We start from the raw sequence: 17,764 nt of genomic DNA on the forward strand, positions 1-17,764 counted from the left end.
TCCGGACCTACAGATGCGCACGCAACCGTTTGCCACCAAACACTTCACAGTTAACCATCTGCTCTTTGGATCTGCTTGTAATTTGCATGTGCGAGCTTTGGAAAAGACCAGAAATATCAAATGCTGTTTTTCTGATAATGAAATGATTGGGCACTTTAATTTCTCACCCATACAAGCCAGAATTGGAGGATTATTTTTTTATTTAGCCAACCTAGGCTAGCTTCTAACACCCTGATTACAGTGCCCTTGAACTCTGGGTCCTTCCTGTCTCCTTAGAGCTTGAATCAAGGGCAGGGCACAAATCTTAAATGGTTTCTAGAGGATGAGTTTGTTACCGATTTAGGTTTTTCTTTCTCTATGTTGGGTCTTGCCAGAGTTATGCTTATGAATTCTGGAAGGAATTTCTATCTTTTGGTTCTTACGTTTATTAAATTAATTATGTGTAAATCATTTAGTGCTGGTACATAGTAAGCACGGAATAATTTTTATAAAATTACTGCATTAGTATGCAAAAGAAAATTATACATAATGTCTTTTAAAAGCAAACATTTTTGTGTCTCTGATCAAAGAAAGTAAATGCTTACAAAATGTATTTTAATGTACTCGTGAGTCTTTTAGTTTGATTTACTTCCCTCTCCCTTTTTCTTTTTTTAAATTGCATTTATGTATTTATGTGTTGATGAAGTGGTTATGTTTTCTGTGGTGGGAATGTGTGTTAGTCCTATTCTTGCACCATGTATTTTCTGGGGATCTACTAAGATGGTCAGGCTTAGGAGCCACTGAGTTAGCTGCTGAGCCATCCTTTAAGACTTTTTCTTTTTCACTCAAAAGATCCTAAAACTTAGACTAGACTATTGATAAAATTCAGCATTTGGGGAGTGCTTTCACAAGCAAATGCTTTCATGTAAGCACCATGATATAGTAACTTCAGTACCCTAAAATACCCTTAAGGCCCTTCTCCTACAATGCACATGATACATTGATCTGTTTGCTGTCTTAATAATTCTGTATTTCTTAAGTTGTCATGAATGAAATCACATGTAGCCTTTCGGAATCTGTCATTTTCACATGCAAAAGCATTTGATATTCATCTGTACTGTCATGTATTTGTTCCATTATATTGTTGAGAAATGTTTCCAATAGTGTTATTTCCAGCTTTAAAAGATATGAATAATACCACTATGTACATGTCTATAGATTTCTGTATGAACACATCTTTATTTTATATAAATGCCTACCAGTGGGATCTCTGGATTATTTGGTATATTTAACTTCATAAATAGCTGCCACGCTCCTTCCACATGGCTGTGCTCATTTGCTTACATATCGGTGATGGATGAAAGTTATAGTGTTGCACACATTCTGCTTTGAGGTAGAGTCTTAAATATGTAGGCTCGACCTTGACCTCACTGGCTTCAGCCTCTTGAGTACTGGGACGACAGTGCCCCTAGCACCCTTGGTGATGAGTGATTCTGAATATTTCCCGCTGTGCGTGTTTACCATTCTTTCATCTTCTGTTACTTATTTTCTAATTTTAAACTGAGTTTTAAGGTGTTATTTTTATGTATTTTGGATGTGAGTTCTTTGTAAAATATATATTAACATTTTTGATTCCTACTTTTTAGTTTTATAATAGAAATCAGAAGACTTAAAATGATTAGCAATAGACATTAAAATTTGGGGCTGAGGTCATTTTGTAAAATTTTCTTTTGTGGATTGAGCTTTCGGCATAATGCCCAAGAAGTCTTTCCATGATAGTTTAAGCTTCTATTTTAGGCTGTGGCCCATACTGAATTAACTTTTATGTAGGTCTAAGGTTATTTATTTACTTCTTTTGCCTACAATGTCCTGCTGATTCAGTACCATTTGTTGACTTTGAGGACAATACTACTTTTCTGCCACATTGCCTTGGTAGATTGGTTGGAAATCAGTTGCATTTATACATGTGGCTGTTTCTGACTTTTTCTTCTATTGTATCCATTTGCATGTCTGACTTTTCATCAACACTAGACTTCATAATCATAGCTTGATAATAGATCCATGGGTTCAGATAATGAGCCCTTTAACCTGGTTCCTTTTTCAGAATTGTTTGGCCTGTTTTTAGTTCCTTTGCCTTTTATATAAACTTCAGAATCAGGTTGATGTGCTTTTAAAAATGACCCTGAATATGATTAAGATTTCCAAAAAGTGTTTGCAATACATACAGCACTTGTATAAACATGTCTCATTTGGTGGGCTTTATCCACTCTGGTACACAGTCGGGGCTACAGTAACACATAGTGAGGAACAGTGTAGATGAGGTGATGTGTGTTGAACTCTGACCTCTCATGCAACTTCATACAGGAAATGGAAAGAAGGTGGGGGTGAGCTGGGGGAGGGGGCAAATGGGGGAAAGGGGCTAGGTGAAATGGTTATGTTCTCCAGTACATGCTAGGGCCTGGTTTCAATTCCTGCCTTTACCCATGTGTTAATTGTTCCTCTTAGTCTCAGTTTTTAATTCAAAGTAATTATGTCAACTTTCAAAGGGTTTTGTGTGTTTATTTTTATTGACATGTAATTCCGTATTATACAATTTACTCAAAGTTTTCATTGAATTAATGTATATCCTGGAACTTCTTACAGGGATTGGTCATTAGTAAGTACCCTGAAACGAATAGAGGATAGTTATTTTAAAAGTGTTGATCATGATGCTATTAGAATTGGCATATAAGGATTTGAGTGTATATGTTAGTTTGCTAAAATGCTGCAGTGAATTCTAAGAGGCCAGGCAGTTGGTTGCTTAATAGTTAAAGAGTTAAATAGACACAGGTCTCGGCAGGGTTTGTTCCTTTTGAGGGCTGTGAGGGAAAGAGAGGTTCTAGGCCTCTCTTGGTTTGTGCTGGATGCCTTCCCATCTCCTCATAGCATCTTTCCCATGTGTTATAGATACAGATCTATCCCTTCTCTAAGGTTCTATTCTATGTATGGCTCACCCTGATGACTTCAGTTTAACCTGGCTGTTATGCTGACTAATTCTGAATGCCAGTGTGAAAACATCTGGTATCCATGATCGTCCATGCAGCTGGGTACTTCTGTGAGGGTTTTTTCTTTTTCTTTTCTTTTCTTTTTTTTTTGAGGTTTTTTTCTTGATATGATCATTTGAGGTGAGATAACACACTCTTAATCTGGTGCCAGCCCATGTAAAAGGCCACAGAAGAAGGCGGTGTTTTGCTTTTGGCCAGCTTGCGCTTACCTCTCTCTGCACGTTCATCTGCCCTGCTTCAGAGGCGTTGTGTTGATGGTGTTAGAACCTGCTTCAGGATTCCAGTGTAGACTGATGATCAGTGGCTCTCTAGGGCTCCAGCACCAGGTTAGGACTGCAGACTGACCACTCTTGTTCTTTCCATTCTGAAATAGCCATTGTTTGATTAGTGGGATCACAGCCTATGAGTAAATCCCCCTTTGATAGATATTCATTCATTCTATCAGTTCTGATCCCCTAGAGCAGGAGTTCTCTCCAGAAAATTTGTATTACGATTCGTAACAATAACAAAATTACAATTATGAGGAGGAGGTGTGTCACTGGGCATATGCTTTGCCACCCACAGCATTCCCAGTTAGCTTGGGCACCTCCCCTCCCCTTTTCCCCTCCCTTCTGTGTGGGTCACTCTGTTTCCTCTTTCTCTCTCTTTGAATTATTTCATGAATTATTTTATGATTTTTCTTTTATATTCTGTGTCCTGAGGTTCATCTAGACATTTTTGAGAATGTTTTTTTTTAAATATTTATTTATTTATTATGTATACAATTTTCTGTCTGTGTGTATGCCTGAAGGCCAGAAGAGGGCGCCAGACCTCTTTACAGATGGTTGTGAGCCACCATGTGGTTGCTGGGAATCGAACTCGGGTCCTTTGGAAGAGCAGGCAATGCTCTTAACCACTGAGCCATCTCTCCAGCCCTTGAGAATGTTTTTATAGGACCGGTGGAATTGTGGGGAGATTTTCTGACTTGGCCGTTCATATTTGTGCTGTTGCTATGAGACCTGGGCATGTCTTTCGTAGGTGCGTCTCTCACGTGAGTTTCTAGGCTGCCTGTTTAGAGGAAGTTTGTCTTGTCATTGTCCAAGTTTGACTGACTTCAGGTCAGGTATGAGGAGCTGCTGTTGATGCTTAGTGTTGTTTATGGATTCGCTGGATGGGAGTGATTCCAAGTCAGTGGTAAGCAAGAAATCATGGTACAGGCTAGAGACACACTTCAGTGATTAACAGCACTGACAGCTCTTTCAGAAGCCCGGGGGCTTGATTTCTGTATTGTATGTTTTAATTAGTGGATTTCTTGGTAACATTTTCAGGCTTGTGTATGATGAATTCTGATGATATTTAATACCCCATCACTTTCTCCACCCACTAAGTCGTACTTTTTTTTTGTCTTTTTAAAATCTAGATTACATTACTCAGATGGGAAAAAACATGCAGTGTGTACCTTCCTGAGTTTGACATTTTTATTTAACATGATTTCAGACTCCATCCATCTTCCAGCAAATGATATAATTTAGCCTTTATGACTGAGTAATAGTGTGTGTGTGTGTGTGTGTATCACTTTATTATCTATCTACTGGTGAACACTGTGGTGGTTAGTGTCAACTGGGTGCCTAGATGGGAGGTAGGCCAAGCCTCTGGGCACACCTAAGGTTAGTCTCTGATATTGTCCTGTGGGATTGTCTTGACTACCCTAATTGATGTGGAAAGACCCACAGTAATTGAAGGCAGGACCAACCTTGGGTGTTGGATCCTGAGCTGTAGAAAGCAGACAGGACAAAGTGAGCGCTAGCGTGCATTAGTTCATTGCTTTCTGCTCTTGACTGCAGATGTAATGTGCCCAGTTCTCTCACGTCCCTGCTGCCTTGGTTTCTATGCCATAAAGCATGTGGAATTGTGAGCCAAATAAGCCCTTTTACCCATAAGTTGCTTTTGTCAGGGAATTTTATCACCTCCAAAAGAAAGGAAAGTAATTACAGGCAAAGCTTGGGTCTGTAACTGGGCTTTTTTGGGTAATACCCAAAAAAAGTCAATATGGCAATGCAAGCCTTTCTTTGACAATTTCATTTCCGTTGGATTTATTTTTCAATATGTCTGTTATTGGTATATAGAAAAGTCTCTGACTTTTTACATTAATTTTGTATATTGCTACTTTGATGAAAGTATTTATCAGATCTGAGCTTTGTAGCGGAGTCTATGACATTTTAAGGATAGCATCACATTGTCTGAAAATAGAGATACTTTGTCCTTTCCTATTTATATCCTTTTATTTCTCTTCTCGCCTTTTGCTCTGGCTATGATTTCAAACTATATTGAATAAAGGTGGGGAGTGTAGACACCCTTGTTTCATGCCTGATTATATAGCATAAATACTTTCACTTTTACCCCATTCCACACAAAGTTGGCTATAGTCCTGTTACACACACAAACACATCGGAATCTTTTCTGCTGTTTTCAGTTGTCATTTCATGGATTTCTGTCTTAATTTTTACTTTTCTTTTTCCATCTGCTAATTTTATATTTGTTTTGTTTCCAAAATGTTAGGTTATTTATTTGAGATCTCTGAAGTTATTTGTTTTGTTTTGTGTTTGTTTGTTTGTTTGTTTTTGTTAGGTTTGGTTTATTTTTTCAAGGCAGGGGTCCTCTGTGTAATAGCTCTGGCTGTCCTGGAACTCACTATGTAGACCAAGCTGGCCTCGAACTCAGATATGCACCTGCCTCTGCCTCCCTGAGTGCTGGGATTAAAGGCGTGTGCCACCACTGCCCAGCGAAATCTCTGAAGTTCAATGTAGGCATTCATGGCTCTAAAGTTCCTTATTAGAACTAGTTTTGCTGTGTTCCTAAGGTTGTGGTAAGTTGTATTTTGGTTTTCCTTTGAATCTAATAATTTATTAATTTTTTCTCTGATTTATGTAACACATTGGTCATCAAAGTGTATTGCTCAGTCTCCATGCACTAACTTAATTTCTAGAGTTTTCCTGACTGTTGATTTCTGAATTCCTTCTATTATCTGATGAAATAAAGAAAAAATTCTGATTTCTTTTGTATTTGTTGATTTGCGTTATGGCCTATTCTGTTTTAGAAAAAGTTCTGTGGGCTGCTAAAAAGAATGTTTATTCCCTAGCTGTTGGATGGAGTGTTCTTTGGGCGCTCATGTTCAGTTCACTTGTTCTGTGGTACGGTTTACCTCTGGTGTTTCTTGGCTCGTGTTTCTGGTTTGGATGACCTATGTATTGGCGAGAAGGAGTACCACATTCATCCACTCTCATTATATCTGAACCTCTGGGTCCCTTTGCATTCAGTACTGTTTGGTTTTTGTTTAACACACGTGTACTTTTAATTGTTATCTCTTGGTGAAGGAATGTTCTCTTTATTGATATAGAGTTAACTTATTTATCCCTTCTGACTGATTTTCACAGGTATGATGGGCTTGATGTAAGTATATCTGCTTCTACTTGCTTTCAGATTTTTCACCTGCGGTATTGTTTTCCATCCTTTAACGTCCAGTCTGTGTATGCCGATAAGAAAATAGGTTAATGTTTTTAAACTATTTTGTCTTTTAATTTACACTCATGATTAGTGTTGTAAAGTGTGTAATAACATCTCCTTTCTTCATCTTAGAGGTTTGCTGGTTTACTGACCTAATAATGTTGAATTCTTTGCTGAACTCTTAAATCTGTGGGTACCATTCCTCCGGGTTGTGTAAAGTGTTCCTTTAAGTGTCTTCTGCAATGCTAGCCTTAGTGGGTGTCCAGAAAAGCCCTTAATCCTCCTTCTAGTACAAAGGATCACCTTGCTTGAGACAGTAATAGTAGGCAGTTACTTCGTTTCAGGGATTGGATAGTTGGTTCATTTTTTTCCCTGGTCTCAAAGTCCTTATCTGAGGGTGTTGTTTTGATAAGTTTGTCTTCACACATTGTTGAGATTTCAGTATTCTTTTTCTGTCCTTTGCTATGACAGTTATGCCATAATATCGCATAAAGAGCTTGTCTGCTTTGTGGTTTGGAAATACTGTACTTGGATTTCTATTTCCCTAGATTTGGAGAATTGTATGGGGGAAAATGATTCAATAATTCATTCTGTATTTCAGCTCCTTCTAGTGCATCACAGATTTGTAGTTTTTAATCTCTACATAGTGGTGATTACTCTCTGAAATAGTGTGTTGTCTATCCTGATAGCTGTGTTCTTCCTGCTATAGTATATTGGTGATGCTATCCACTGAGGTTTTTGTTTAATTTAGTGATGAATTTAAATGTATCTATTTATTCCCATTTATTCTTACATTCATTCCCATCCTCATATTCTCAACGCCCTCCTCTCCTTTTCCCCCTCTCTTCTCTTTTCCTTTGTCTCCCCCCCCCCCCCGCCACAGATTCTGTACTTCTGTATTGAACATTCCCTCTCAGGTTGTTGAATTTCTAATCTAGGTCTTCAGTTGACATCTTATCTGTTTATTTGAATGGTCTTCAAAGGCCCTGATCATTTTAAAACCAAAGCAAAACAGAACTCTAGACTTTTGACTTACTGGGCACTTTGGCCATCTCAGAATCTTCAGATTTGCGTACGATGGCTAACTTTGGACAAGGTTTGCTGCTTTGCCTCTTTGACCTCTGCGAGTTTCCGGGTACTGGTTATGAGCATGCTGGGATGGTACCTTTTCCGGCTTTATGGTAGGGTCTTCTGTTGGCCAGCCTTCTTTTGAGGGCTCTGCCACCAGTACCACCCAGAGAGAGTAAAACAAAATGCTATAAGAATATTAGCAATATAAATTAGATAGACAAATGCAATCAAACCAACTAAAGTCAACAGCTATACTAATAGGAACCGTAGGGAAAAAAAGTCTAGTAAACCTCAAAGTTTAAAAAGTCGTGAAGGTTAAAGTAGTAACAGTGAAGAATAAGATAAAGAAGGGAGGAAGGGAGAAGAGGAAGAAGCAAGGATAAGTAAAAGAGAAGGAAAGGAAATAAAAACCAAGGAAGAGGAAATAACAAAAGATAAACTGATTACAATGCAATGAAACTATAAAGGACTAGCTAACAAGTCATTGTAATAAGTTGTTTAATAAGAAGTGAAAAACAAGAGCATGTAAAGAATGCAATTTAACATGATATGAAAATATAGTTTAAAAAATAAAATAGTGATGCTTCTTGCCAGTTCCCCCTGTGCAGTTGGATATTGTATGCCACCAAGGGCCAAGTTAGCAAAGAATCAGTCACTTTAGAGAGCTCTGCCAGACCCCCACAGTAGTCCAGGCAAGTTCTCACTTGACCCAGAGGCCTTCAACGTTGGGCCTCGAGGAGTGGAAGACATCCAAGTCCAGAAGTAGCCCCCAAATCTCGGGAACGGTGGAAGCAAACAGAGCTCTGAGTTCTGCTCTGGCAGGAGCCTGGCTCTGCCTGTCCATTTCAGCTCTTCCCTGTCCAGCAGTACACAGGGAGGAGAGTGAGTGTTCTGCTAAGCTAGGTTCTGACTCGGGTTGTGGCCACAGGGCACTGTTTCCACAGTGATCCTCAAGCAAAAAGACCCTCGCTGCAGTTTTCAAAATAAACAGAATCTCAGGATGCTCAGTGCAGACCAAGCATCGTCATGTGATGTAAACCCCACCAGCGTGTGTGCAAATTGCCTTCTTTTTTTCTGGAACAGTGTTATGAGTGGAAAGTAAGCTCAGGCACTTGCAGCCCTCTGACCCAGGCAAGTTGTTCATTTCGACTTGCGAAGGCAATGAGCCGTTCCTCCACAGCGGTAGCTCCTACTCGGAACTGTTCCCTGGCCCCCTGTCAAGATGATGTCTAGCTGTGGCACTGAGGTGTTGAGAGAGATGGAGTGAGTGTCCCCTCCTGCCACATAAGAGAAGTCACTGTTAACCTAACCTGACACTGGATTTAGGACTTGTGAGAAGCCAGGCCTGCTGCTTTTTACCACCAGGGTCCTCTGGCTTACCCCACATGCAACTTCAACCGGGCCCTTCTCAACTTTTTTCTGCTCTTGTTTCTCTCTGCCTTTTATTGAAAGGCAACTTTATAGAGTCTGTGAGACTCTGTCAAATCTATGGTGTATCCTGTTTCTCTGGTCTTCCTGCAGGCAAGAATTCGTGGATGCTTACGTGAATTACGTCTTTCAAATCTCAGTTCATGAGTGGTACACAGCCTTTTCCAGTGGCTTCCTAAAGGTGTGTGGGGGCAAAGTCCTGGAGCTCTTCCAGCCTGCAGAACTGAGGGCCATGGTGGTGGGAAACAGCAACTACAACTGGGAAGAACTGGAAGAGGTAAGCTCTGGAGAGCAGCAGCCGAATAGGAGTGCTGGGGACCCGATACCTTGAGTAGTGGCTGGGGTTTCCTGCCTCCCGGTGGTTTCCTTCTCAAATGCAAGTGGTATCCAGCGTGCACTGTAATGTCCTGATTCTGTTAAGATACATGTTTTTTTGTTTTGTTTTGTTTTTTCACTTTTGGACAGACGGCTGTCTACAAGGGTGATTATTCAGGCACGCATCCCACCGTGAAACTCTTTTGGGAAACCTTCCATGAGTTCCCCTTAGAGAAGAAGAAGAAGTTTCTCTGTAAGTATTCCTCACGTCAGTGGGTTGTCCATGTTGTAGTGTGACATCGTGTAGGATGGCCAATTTCACAGGCAAAGATTAACTTCTAAATAACTAGGTACTCAAGAAAATATATATATTTGCAGTATATTAATTAAAATGTATTTTAGGCTGTTAGTACACATACGTGAATCAAGAAGATAAAAGAGTCATTTCACCCATCTTGGCTGTCTCTAAAAATAATAGTCACTTTGTGTGGAAGCACTGATTCTTGCTGATAGCCCTAGCTACTTAGGAGGCTGAGACAGGGGAGTCACTTGAGCCCAAGACTTTAAGATCAGTCTGAGCAACATAGTGATAGTCTGTCTTACCAAATCTAGAAAGATTAATCTGGAAAGATTCCAGATAAAGCTGAGAAGGTTTGATTTATAAAGGCGTTGTTGTGATTTGAATAACTCAGCATGCAGTTTCCCTGCTGGCAGTGTCCAGGCAAGGGGGTTCCCAGAGCTGTAAGCCTGTCACAGAGCAGTTCCGGGGTACGTTCATCATCTCCAAAAGAAACGCCAGACCTGTCAGCTTCCTTCTTCATGCCTTCCCCTCACCCACCCTGTCTTGAGACGTTTCTTGGAAATAGAATTATTCCATAAGTAGTCCTTGGTATTGCATGACATTTGAGTAGGACAGTAGCTTTAGAGAGGGAAGTGGAGTTAGCTTCCATGATCAAATCCAGCCCTTTAGAAGTGCTTGGCTCTCCCTGTGTGCATCTGTGTAATCAGGCCCACAAATCGGCCAGTGAATACAATAACAATTTTTAGCTGCATGAAACAGAAAAGGGGTTTAACAAACAACTTCCTGGCTTTTTAAGAGCAAGCAGATATTAATATTAATGCAGGACTTAGCTCCAGATTCTGCTGCTCACACGGAGCAAAGATGAAAAAAAAAACTGGTATCTCACACAAGAACTGCTCATGTCCATAAGCTGTTGAGAAGCCGTGTCATGCGTTAGATGAAGGGCTGGGCTGCCGAGTGAAGGTGGAAGGCTGCTCCTTTCAGGGGAAGCCTTCTTTCAGGTCCCAAGGGCTTCCTTAGAAAAAGGCCTTTCTAGTTAGAGAACATTCGATTTAAGGCATTTGTTGTCTCTTCGTTGCTGTTGTGTTATTAATTCTGCAGGTGTGGCAAGACTGGATAGATGTTTATCTACCTTTGGCAATGGCAGGTTATTTGAAATGGCTGCTGAGGGCTGTCAGATAGTACAGTGGCAAGAGTCCTTGCCTACCACCTGGGTTCACACTGCAGCACCCTCACAAAAAGGAAAAAAAAGAAAGAAACGGAATGAATTCACTGTGGTAATTTCTGGCAAGTCCACAGTGAAAGAAAAAAAAAAAAGAAACAACAACCAAAAGCACTCTGCAGGAGAAGACAGCAGCGTCTGTCTACTTTGTGAATGAGAATTTAATTATTTCTGCCAAGTAACAGTGCGTCACAAGAGTGAACTGTGAAGCTGCCTAAAGAGTGTGTGGGTGGGTCAGGTCTTCCGGTTTATGTACAGGGGAAATGGAGTAGATCCCCAAAGGGAGACAGCAGCCAGCCGGCTCTGTTCTCAGACATCTGAGATGGAGATCTTGATGGCACAGAGACATGAGTTCTTTGCTGATTTCTTATACAGGAAGGCTCTTTTCCTAAGACAGTTTTCCTCTGCTTTGCTTTTGTGAAGGCTCATCTGTGAGGACAGGTGTCCTATAGAGGCCGTAGAGCATGGCTGAGCATCACTCTGGTGCTGACATGTTGTTACATAATGTTGTAGTTCCCATGGAAGCCACAGGGTGTCATGCCTTCCTCTGTGACCTGGAAGATGGTTTGCATAGTCACTGATACCATTTTCTTCTCTTCAGTGTTCTTGACAGGCAGCGACCGGATTCCCATCTATGGCATGGCCAGCCTACAGATTGTCATCCAGTCCACAGCCACTGGGGAGGAGTACTTACCTGTGGCGCACACCTGCTACAACCTTCTTGACCTCCCTAAATATAGCAGCAAAGAGATTATGAAGGCTCGACTGACCCAGGCCCTCGACAATTATGAGGGTTTTAGTTTGGCCTGAGGCTCCCCAGCTTACCCAAGACATCCTTCCCTTCCTCATTGGGCACATTGCAGCTGATACAAAATATCATGGGGAGTGGTTTCTATTTTTTTATTGTCTAAGTGGATTGAGACTTTTGAATCCTAAATCCCAGTCAATGTGTTTCTTGGGTTCAGTAGTAAACAGTCTTTTTGAAAAATCAGTGTTTGGGGATCGGCCAAAAAATTGGCTTTAGTACGGAAGGTGGATTGGTTTTGTTTTGTTTTGAACTAAGGTTCCTATTGTTCCTTATCTGTGAATGTGTTGTGATCTGCTGTATTAAATGGCAGTAAATTTTTAAGCTTTTGTCTCCCAGATGTGTCTCAGTCCTGCTGTTTCTTCTCTGTGCTCCCCTGCTCGTTTCCAAGCTTCTCTCTCCTCTGAAGAGATGACTGATTGGCATATCCCTTCTTGCCTGCCATGCAGAGCATTGCCGGTCTCTGCAGCTTCAGAAATGCATGGCTTGTTGCAGCCCGCTCCAACCCACAGATGGAATGGGCTTCTTCAGAACTCCCAAATTCCAAAAAGCCGAGTCTGGGTTCATTGCTTGTCATAGCTTTTGAGATGTTATGGGAGCCTTTATGAATACACCCTGCTTAAAGAAAACAGGTCACGAAGGAATAACAGCCTTCTGTGACTGTCCACTGCCTAGGCCTCCCAAAACACACATACACTTCTGGTTGCAGGTGGGATGTGTGCGTATTGTTAACCATGACATGTGGATAGACAGTGAATTAGTAAACCCCTGTACCTTGCTTTTGAAGCAAGTTTCATTTTCTTGTCTACATATTGCCCTAGAATGGTGTAATTAATAAACATCTTGTCCCTTTCTTTATTACTTTATATCTGTTGCTTTCCCTTTCTTACCTTTTCTTTCCTCTGTTCTCCAACCTGTGCTTTCCTTGCTCTCTTATTCCTGTCTTTGCTACTTGAATCAGTTCCCCTCTTCCTTGTGCTGGTGGATGCATGCTGTCTTTTTTATTTTAAATTTTGTAAGTTTTTTTTAAACCTCCGTCTCTGTTAAAATATAAAGATATTCTTTATGATAGAGTCTTTGTTTATCACATATGAAATGTCCATTTCCAGTGGAATTTCAGCAAGGGGATTATGTTTAAGTCAAACACATGTGTCTCGAAAATGAAATGTTTAACTACTCATCATTGGATAAGAAAATTCTAATGATCAAAGAACTCATGTAACCTTAATTTATGATATGTAGTAGCTAGAGAAAAGACCTATTTATATAAAATGAAGTACATACAGATTGTGATGCAGCATCAAGTCTTGATGGAAGGAATGTAGATTTTTGCTTTTTCTTTTTGTTTCTAAAAGTTACTCCAGTTGCTAAATTGGTAGTTTTTCAGTCCTTATAAATACAACATTTAAAAAAGATACATAATTATATGAAATGTTTATTTTCTATGTGTGTGCATATAGTTCATTATTACCCAATAAATTTGGTGTTTTAACTTAAAACAGTTTTGCGTTGTACTTGTGGGGATGCACAGTGAACTTTCTATGGAAGCTGTAGGGCCTTCCAGTCGAAAGGAGGTGGAGCCAAGTGCTCTACACGTGGATAGGAAAGCGATGGGGAAGAATGGGGATGGGGAAGGTTGTTAATGGTCAAAAAGCTTTTCTCAGAGAGGGAAAGGAGCTGGCAAATGCTCCCGCATGGGAGAATACTTGGGGAAGAGCCTGGAAGAGTTTGCCTTGTGCACCGGAGGAAAGAGAATAGTGACGGAGAACTGAGAGGGAAGGGGGACTTCCAGGCCCAGAGTTGGTGGTAAGCTTTTGTGAGTGGTCCATAGGATGTGTTCAAGAATCCAGAGCTGGGTGATGTGACATGAACTTAGAAAGGTGAGATGTGGACGGTGGGATTTAGAACACTTAGGATGGGAATGGCAGAAGCAGGAGGCAGCTCACAGCATTGAGGGAGGTGACAGTGGAGGTGGAAAAGGGCATTTGAATAACAGAAGGGGAAGGGGAGAGGAGACCCGAAGTGAGTCAGACCCAATCACCTCATGCTAATGAGTATTAGCACCCCCCTCTGTGCCAATCTGTGTGTGGAGCCCAGCAGGAAACTTATTTGAATAAAATTACCTTAAGTATGATGTATTGTTTTGAGAGAGTTAAATAGGTGGCTGGTGGGTAAAGGTCCTTGCCACCATGGCTGATTCAGTTCCATGACCCACCTAATGGAAGGAAAGAACGAACCCCAAAAAGTTGTCCTTTGACCTCTACTTGTGCAACATGGCATGTGCATGCCTACACACACACACACACACACACACACACACACACACACATAATAAAAAGTGAATTACAAGTAATAAGGAGAACAGTAGCTTTTTAATGCTAAGATCTATTCAGTAAACATTTAGTAACTTACATAGTGCTAAGTTTAAAGAAAATTATTTCCTTGTACATTAAGTTTAGGATACAGTCAAGTTGTTTCGATTTTTATGCAAAATTTATTTCTTCAGTATTTTTTGTTTTTAATTTTTTAATTTTAGATCATTTCATTCATGCAAGTAACATCTTTTTAAAATAAACATTTATGTCACAAACTCTAATACTTCTGGACTTCATTGTTCAGATTTTCTCATGTCCAAAGCTCATAAAAGTAGACTGAGATTGTTATCCTTGTAAACAATAACTCTACGCGCTCACAGATGGAACTGGCTAAAAGCATGCTTTCCTATTAATAATTGCTCATGGGCGAAGTAACTGAAGACGGTATTTGAGGACAAGATTGTCTTTTGAAACCTTTTGGAGACTAACTTTTATTTTAATCATTTTATCTCCAAAAAAAAAAAATAAACAATGGCAAAATCTGTGTCTAAGGACCATGCACAGCACATGATAGTTCTCCAGTAGAGGTCACCCTCTCGGAGCACCTCAGGAGGTAAGGAAATCTTCAGTTCTCACGCGGACTCTTCAGAGACCTCTCAGGACATAGCTCAACTAACTTGTGCTTCACATATTTCATCCTCAAGTCATTTGTGTTTGTTTTTGCTTTCGAAATATGGTTATTAATTCCTGAGAATTTCACACAATGCATTTTGATCATAGATCTTTTCCCCAGCTCTACCCCTCTTCCCTACCCACTTAGCTTTCCATTTCCTTTGTTGTAAAGCCATGGAGTGCAGCTTCTGTTGCTCAGATACTCTTGGGTGCACCTGCCCTGTGCAGTGATCATCCACTTAAAGAAAGTTGGCTCCTCCTATCAAAGCAGCTATCAAATGTCAGTGATGACTCGGCTATGGGTAGGGATGTTGCCCAGCTCCCTACTCTGTACTGATCATACCTAGCTTGAGTTTGGGCACAGGCCTTGTATGTACTGTCACAATCCCAATTAGTTTATGAGTACATCTGTCATATTATGTCTGGAAAACATGGTTTAATTGTTATCACTGAATACCCCTGGCTCTTACACTCTGTCTTCCAGGATGATCCCTGAGCCTTGAGAGGAGGGATATAGTACAGACATGTCATTTAGGGCTTAAGAAATCTTTTTTTCTGCACATTCACTAGTTGTGGGTATTGTTCTTATTTCCTGCGGGTTAGACGACGGTTACGCGAGGAAAAGACACAGACAAGCGGCGGTCCCACGTGGGTGCACTTTTAATGGAGGAGGGGCAAAAACAGGAAGGGGGTGCAGACACAGTAGGAAAGGCGGGGAAGAGAAGGGGGGGAGAGAGAAAGAGAGAGAGAGAGAGGGGGCTCTTGGCGCCCCAGCTTTTTAATGGGGAATGCAAAAGCTTCTGGGAAATGTGTCCCCAGGGGAACGCTGGGAGTTGTAGTGTTGCAAGAGAACAACAGTGGGTCTCTATGTAAATTGCCACCTACTGCAAGAAGAGGGTTTTCTGATGAGGGCTGAGGGGTGCACTAATCAACAAACATAGCTCTGAGTCATTAGGAGTTCGGCTGGGTAGTGGGTTCTACCCTCGGCCCTATAACCTAACCAGCCACAGATTCTTGGCCCCATCAGCATTGCCATATATAGGTTGCATCTCATGGAGTGAGCCTTCTGGCCAATTAGAAGTTGGTTACTCCCGTAACATTCATGGCATTCTTGCACAGTCATTATAGCTCTCAGGGTCTACAGCTGGATGAGAATGATTATTTTTCTTTCCTTTCAGCACTCTTCAGCACTATGAAAGCTCGCCAGTAGGGATGAAAGCTTTAGGTTAGTTAGTACAGCTTGATTTGTCCATGTTCTATGACTCAAATGATAATTTAGCAGTAGATTCTTTTTGCCAACAAATTCTGGAGGGTAGCCCAGAGATTTAGCAATATCCTGTTATGTTTGAGGGGATCAACAGGGATTCTTCTATCTAACAATTCAAGAAGAGGTAGCCCATTCATGGTTCTGGTTTTTCATTTGTGGTATCTGGTTGAGCATTGTCTCCTATTATATGAAAACTCCATTTACTATCTCTCCCCATGGCCTCTTACTAATGTCCTAACTTCTAGGTGTATTCCAAATGAAGTACACATAGTTAAAGGTTTAAAGCGAACATTCACATATGTTATGTTTGTTTTTCTACGTTCAGGACACCTCAGGAGGACTGCCTCTGGCTCCATCCATTTACCTGCAAATTTTATTATTTATCTTAAAAGCTGACTAATACTACATTGTATAAATTATAACACATGTTCATTATTGGCTCATCAGTTGGTGGATATCTAGGCTGTTTTCATATCTTGCCATTGTGAATAAAGCATCAGTTAATGTGAATGAGCAAGTATCTTTCTAATAAGATGTACAGTCTTTGGGATATATCCCAAAGAGAGTGGTATAGCTGGATTAATTGGATTAAGTGGTAGATTGATACTCTCATTCTCTCTCTCTCTCTGAAATGCCACACTGATTTCTGTAGGGACTGTACCAGTTTGTACTCCTACCAGAACCATGAATTAGTGTTCCTTTCCCCCCAACATCCACACCAGAATTGTTGTTGTTGTTGTTTTTGATTTTTAAAACTTAGTAATTCTAGCCAGGGTATGATGAAATCTCAAAGTAGTTTATATTTTCATTTCCATAAGGGATAAGGATATTAAATATTTAGAAATTTTCTTAGTCATTTATATTTCAAAATTTGAGAACCCTATGTTTAGTGTCATGCCTTATTTTTGAATTCCATTATTTTCTTGATGTGTTGTTTGTTTTAGTTCTTTGTGTTTCCCTGACCCAGTCCTCCATCTGTAGTAGATACATAGTTAGGAAGGATTTTTCCCATTCTGTGTTTTGCACCTTTACTTGAATGATGGTGTTCTTTGTTGGCCAGATGCTGTAGCTGTCAGTTGTTGGTCTTGTGCCTGTACTCTCTGTTCCTATTCAGAAAATCCTTCCCCTGTACCAACGAGTTTAAGTGTGTCTCATTTCTCCTCTATCCGATTTGGGGTATCAGGTCTTTGGCTGAAGATCCTGATGCATTTGGAGTTGAGTTTTGTGCAGGCTGTTAGGTAACAGTCTGCTTTGATTTTCCCACCTACAGCTATGTAGCTTCACCAGAACAATTCAAAAAGGCCATTTTTTTTTTTCCAGTGTTAGTTTTGGCTTCTTATGTCTGTACCTCCAATTCTCATCCATGATGTATGTGTCAATAGTGACAATAGTAAAGAACAGCTTAAATCGGGGTTGAATTAAATATACTGTATTTTTGTAAGAAACTTAAAAGTACATGCCACTTTAAAACATGAGACTTATTGCTTTGTAGTCTGGAATGAGATACAATGAACAGACAATTATAACATTTAACAGTAAACATAGGTGCATCTAAGTCACATGTATGTACACACACACACACACACACACACACACACACACACCGTGAATAGGAATTGGGTGAAGAGGATGCACTTGGTAGGCCCTACCAAAGGCATGCCACTGTGCAAAACACACATTTAACAGAGTCAACACCAGGAAACCAGGCAAGTTCTTTACCTCAGTAAAGATGGTGGGACTTGGTCAACTGACCTGGCTCTCAGTTGAGATGGTGGTAAGTTCACTCAACCTCAGTCAAAATGGCAGCAGTCACGTGTGTATGGAAGAGAGACCTAGAGGTGTGATCCTCCCTGTTGCCGAGC

General features: G+C 40.6%; 1 protein-coding gene across 2 annotated transcripts in view; it reads left to right on the plus strand.

Moving 5' to 3' along the window:
• The window catches only part of Herc3 (HECT and RLD domain containing E3 ubiquitin protein ligase 3), a 99,350-nt gene extending 86,209 nt beyond the window's left edge, over positions 1-13,141 (plus strand). For both annotated transcript variants that reach the window (XM_041644687.1, XM_041644697.1), the window contains 3 exons: positions 9,099-9,282; positions 9,471-9,573; positions 11,445-13,141. In XM_041644687.1, the coding sequence (XP_041500621.1) occupies positions 9,099-9,282; positions 9,471-9,573; positions 11,445-11,653 (496 nt within the window). In that variant the 3' untranslated portion in view covers positions 11,654-13,141. The remainder of the gene's footprint in view (positions 1-9,098; positions 9,283-9,470; positions 9,574-11,444) is intronic.
• The last annotated feature ends 4,623 nt before the right edge of the window (positions 13,142-17,764 follow it).

This window comes from Microtus oregoni, unplaced genomic scaffold, assembly GCF_018167655.1.
Source record: "Microtus oregoni isolate MIOR12 unplaced genomic scaffold, Mior012 000002F_ref0000024, whole genome shotgun sequence".
NCBI classification, from domain to species: domain Eukaryota; kingdom Metazoa; phylum Chordata; class Mammalia; order Rodentia; family Cricetidae; genus Microtus; species Microtus oregoni.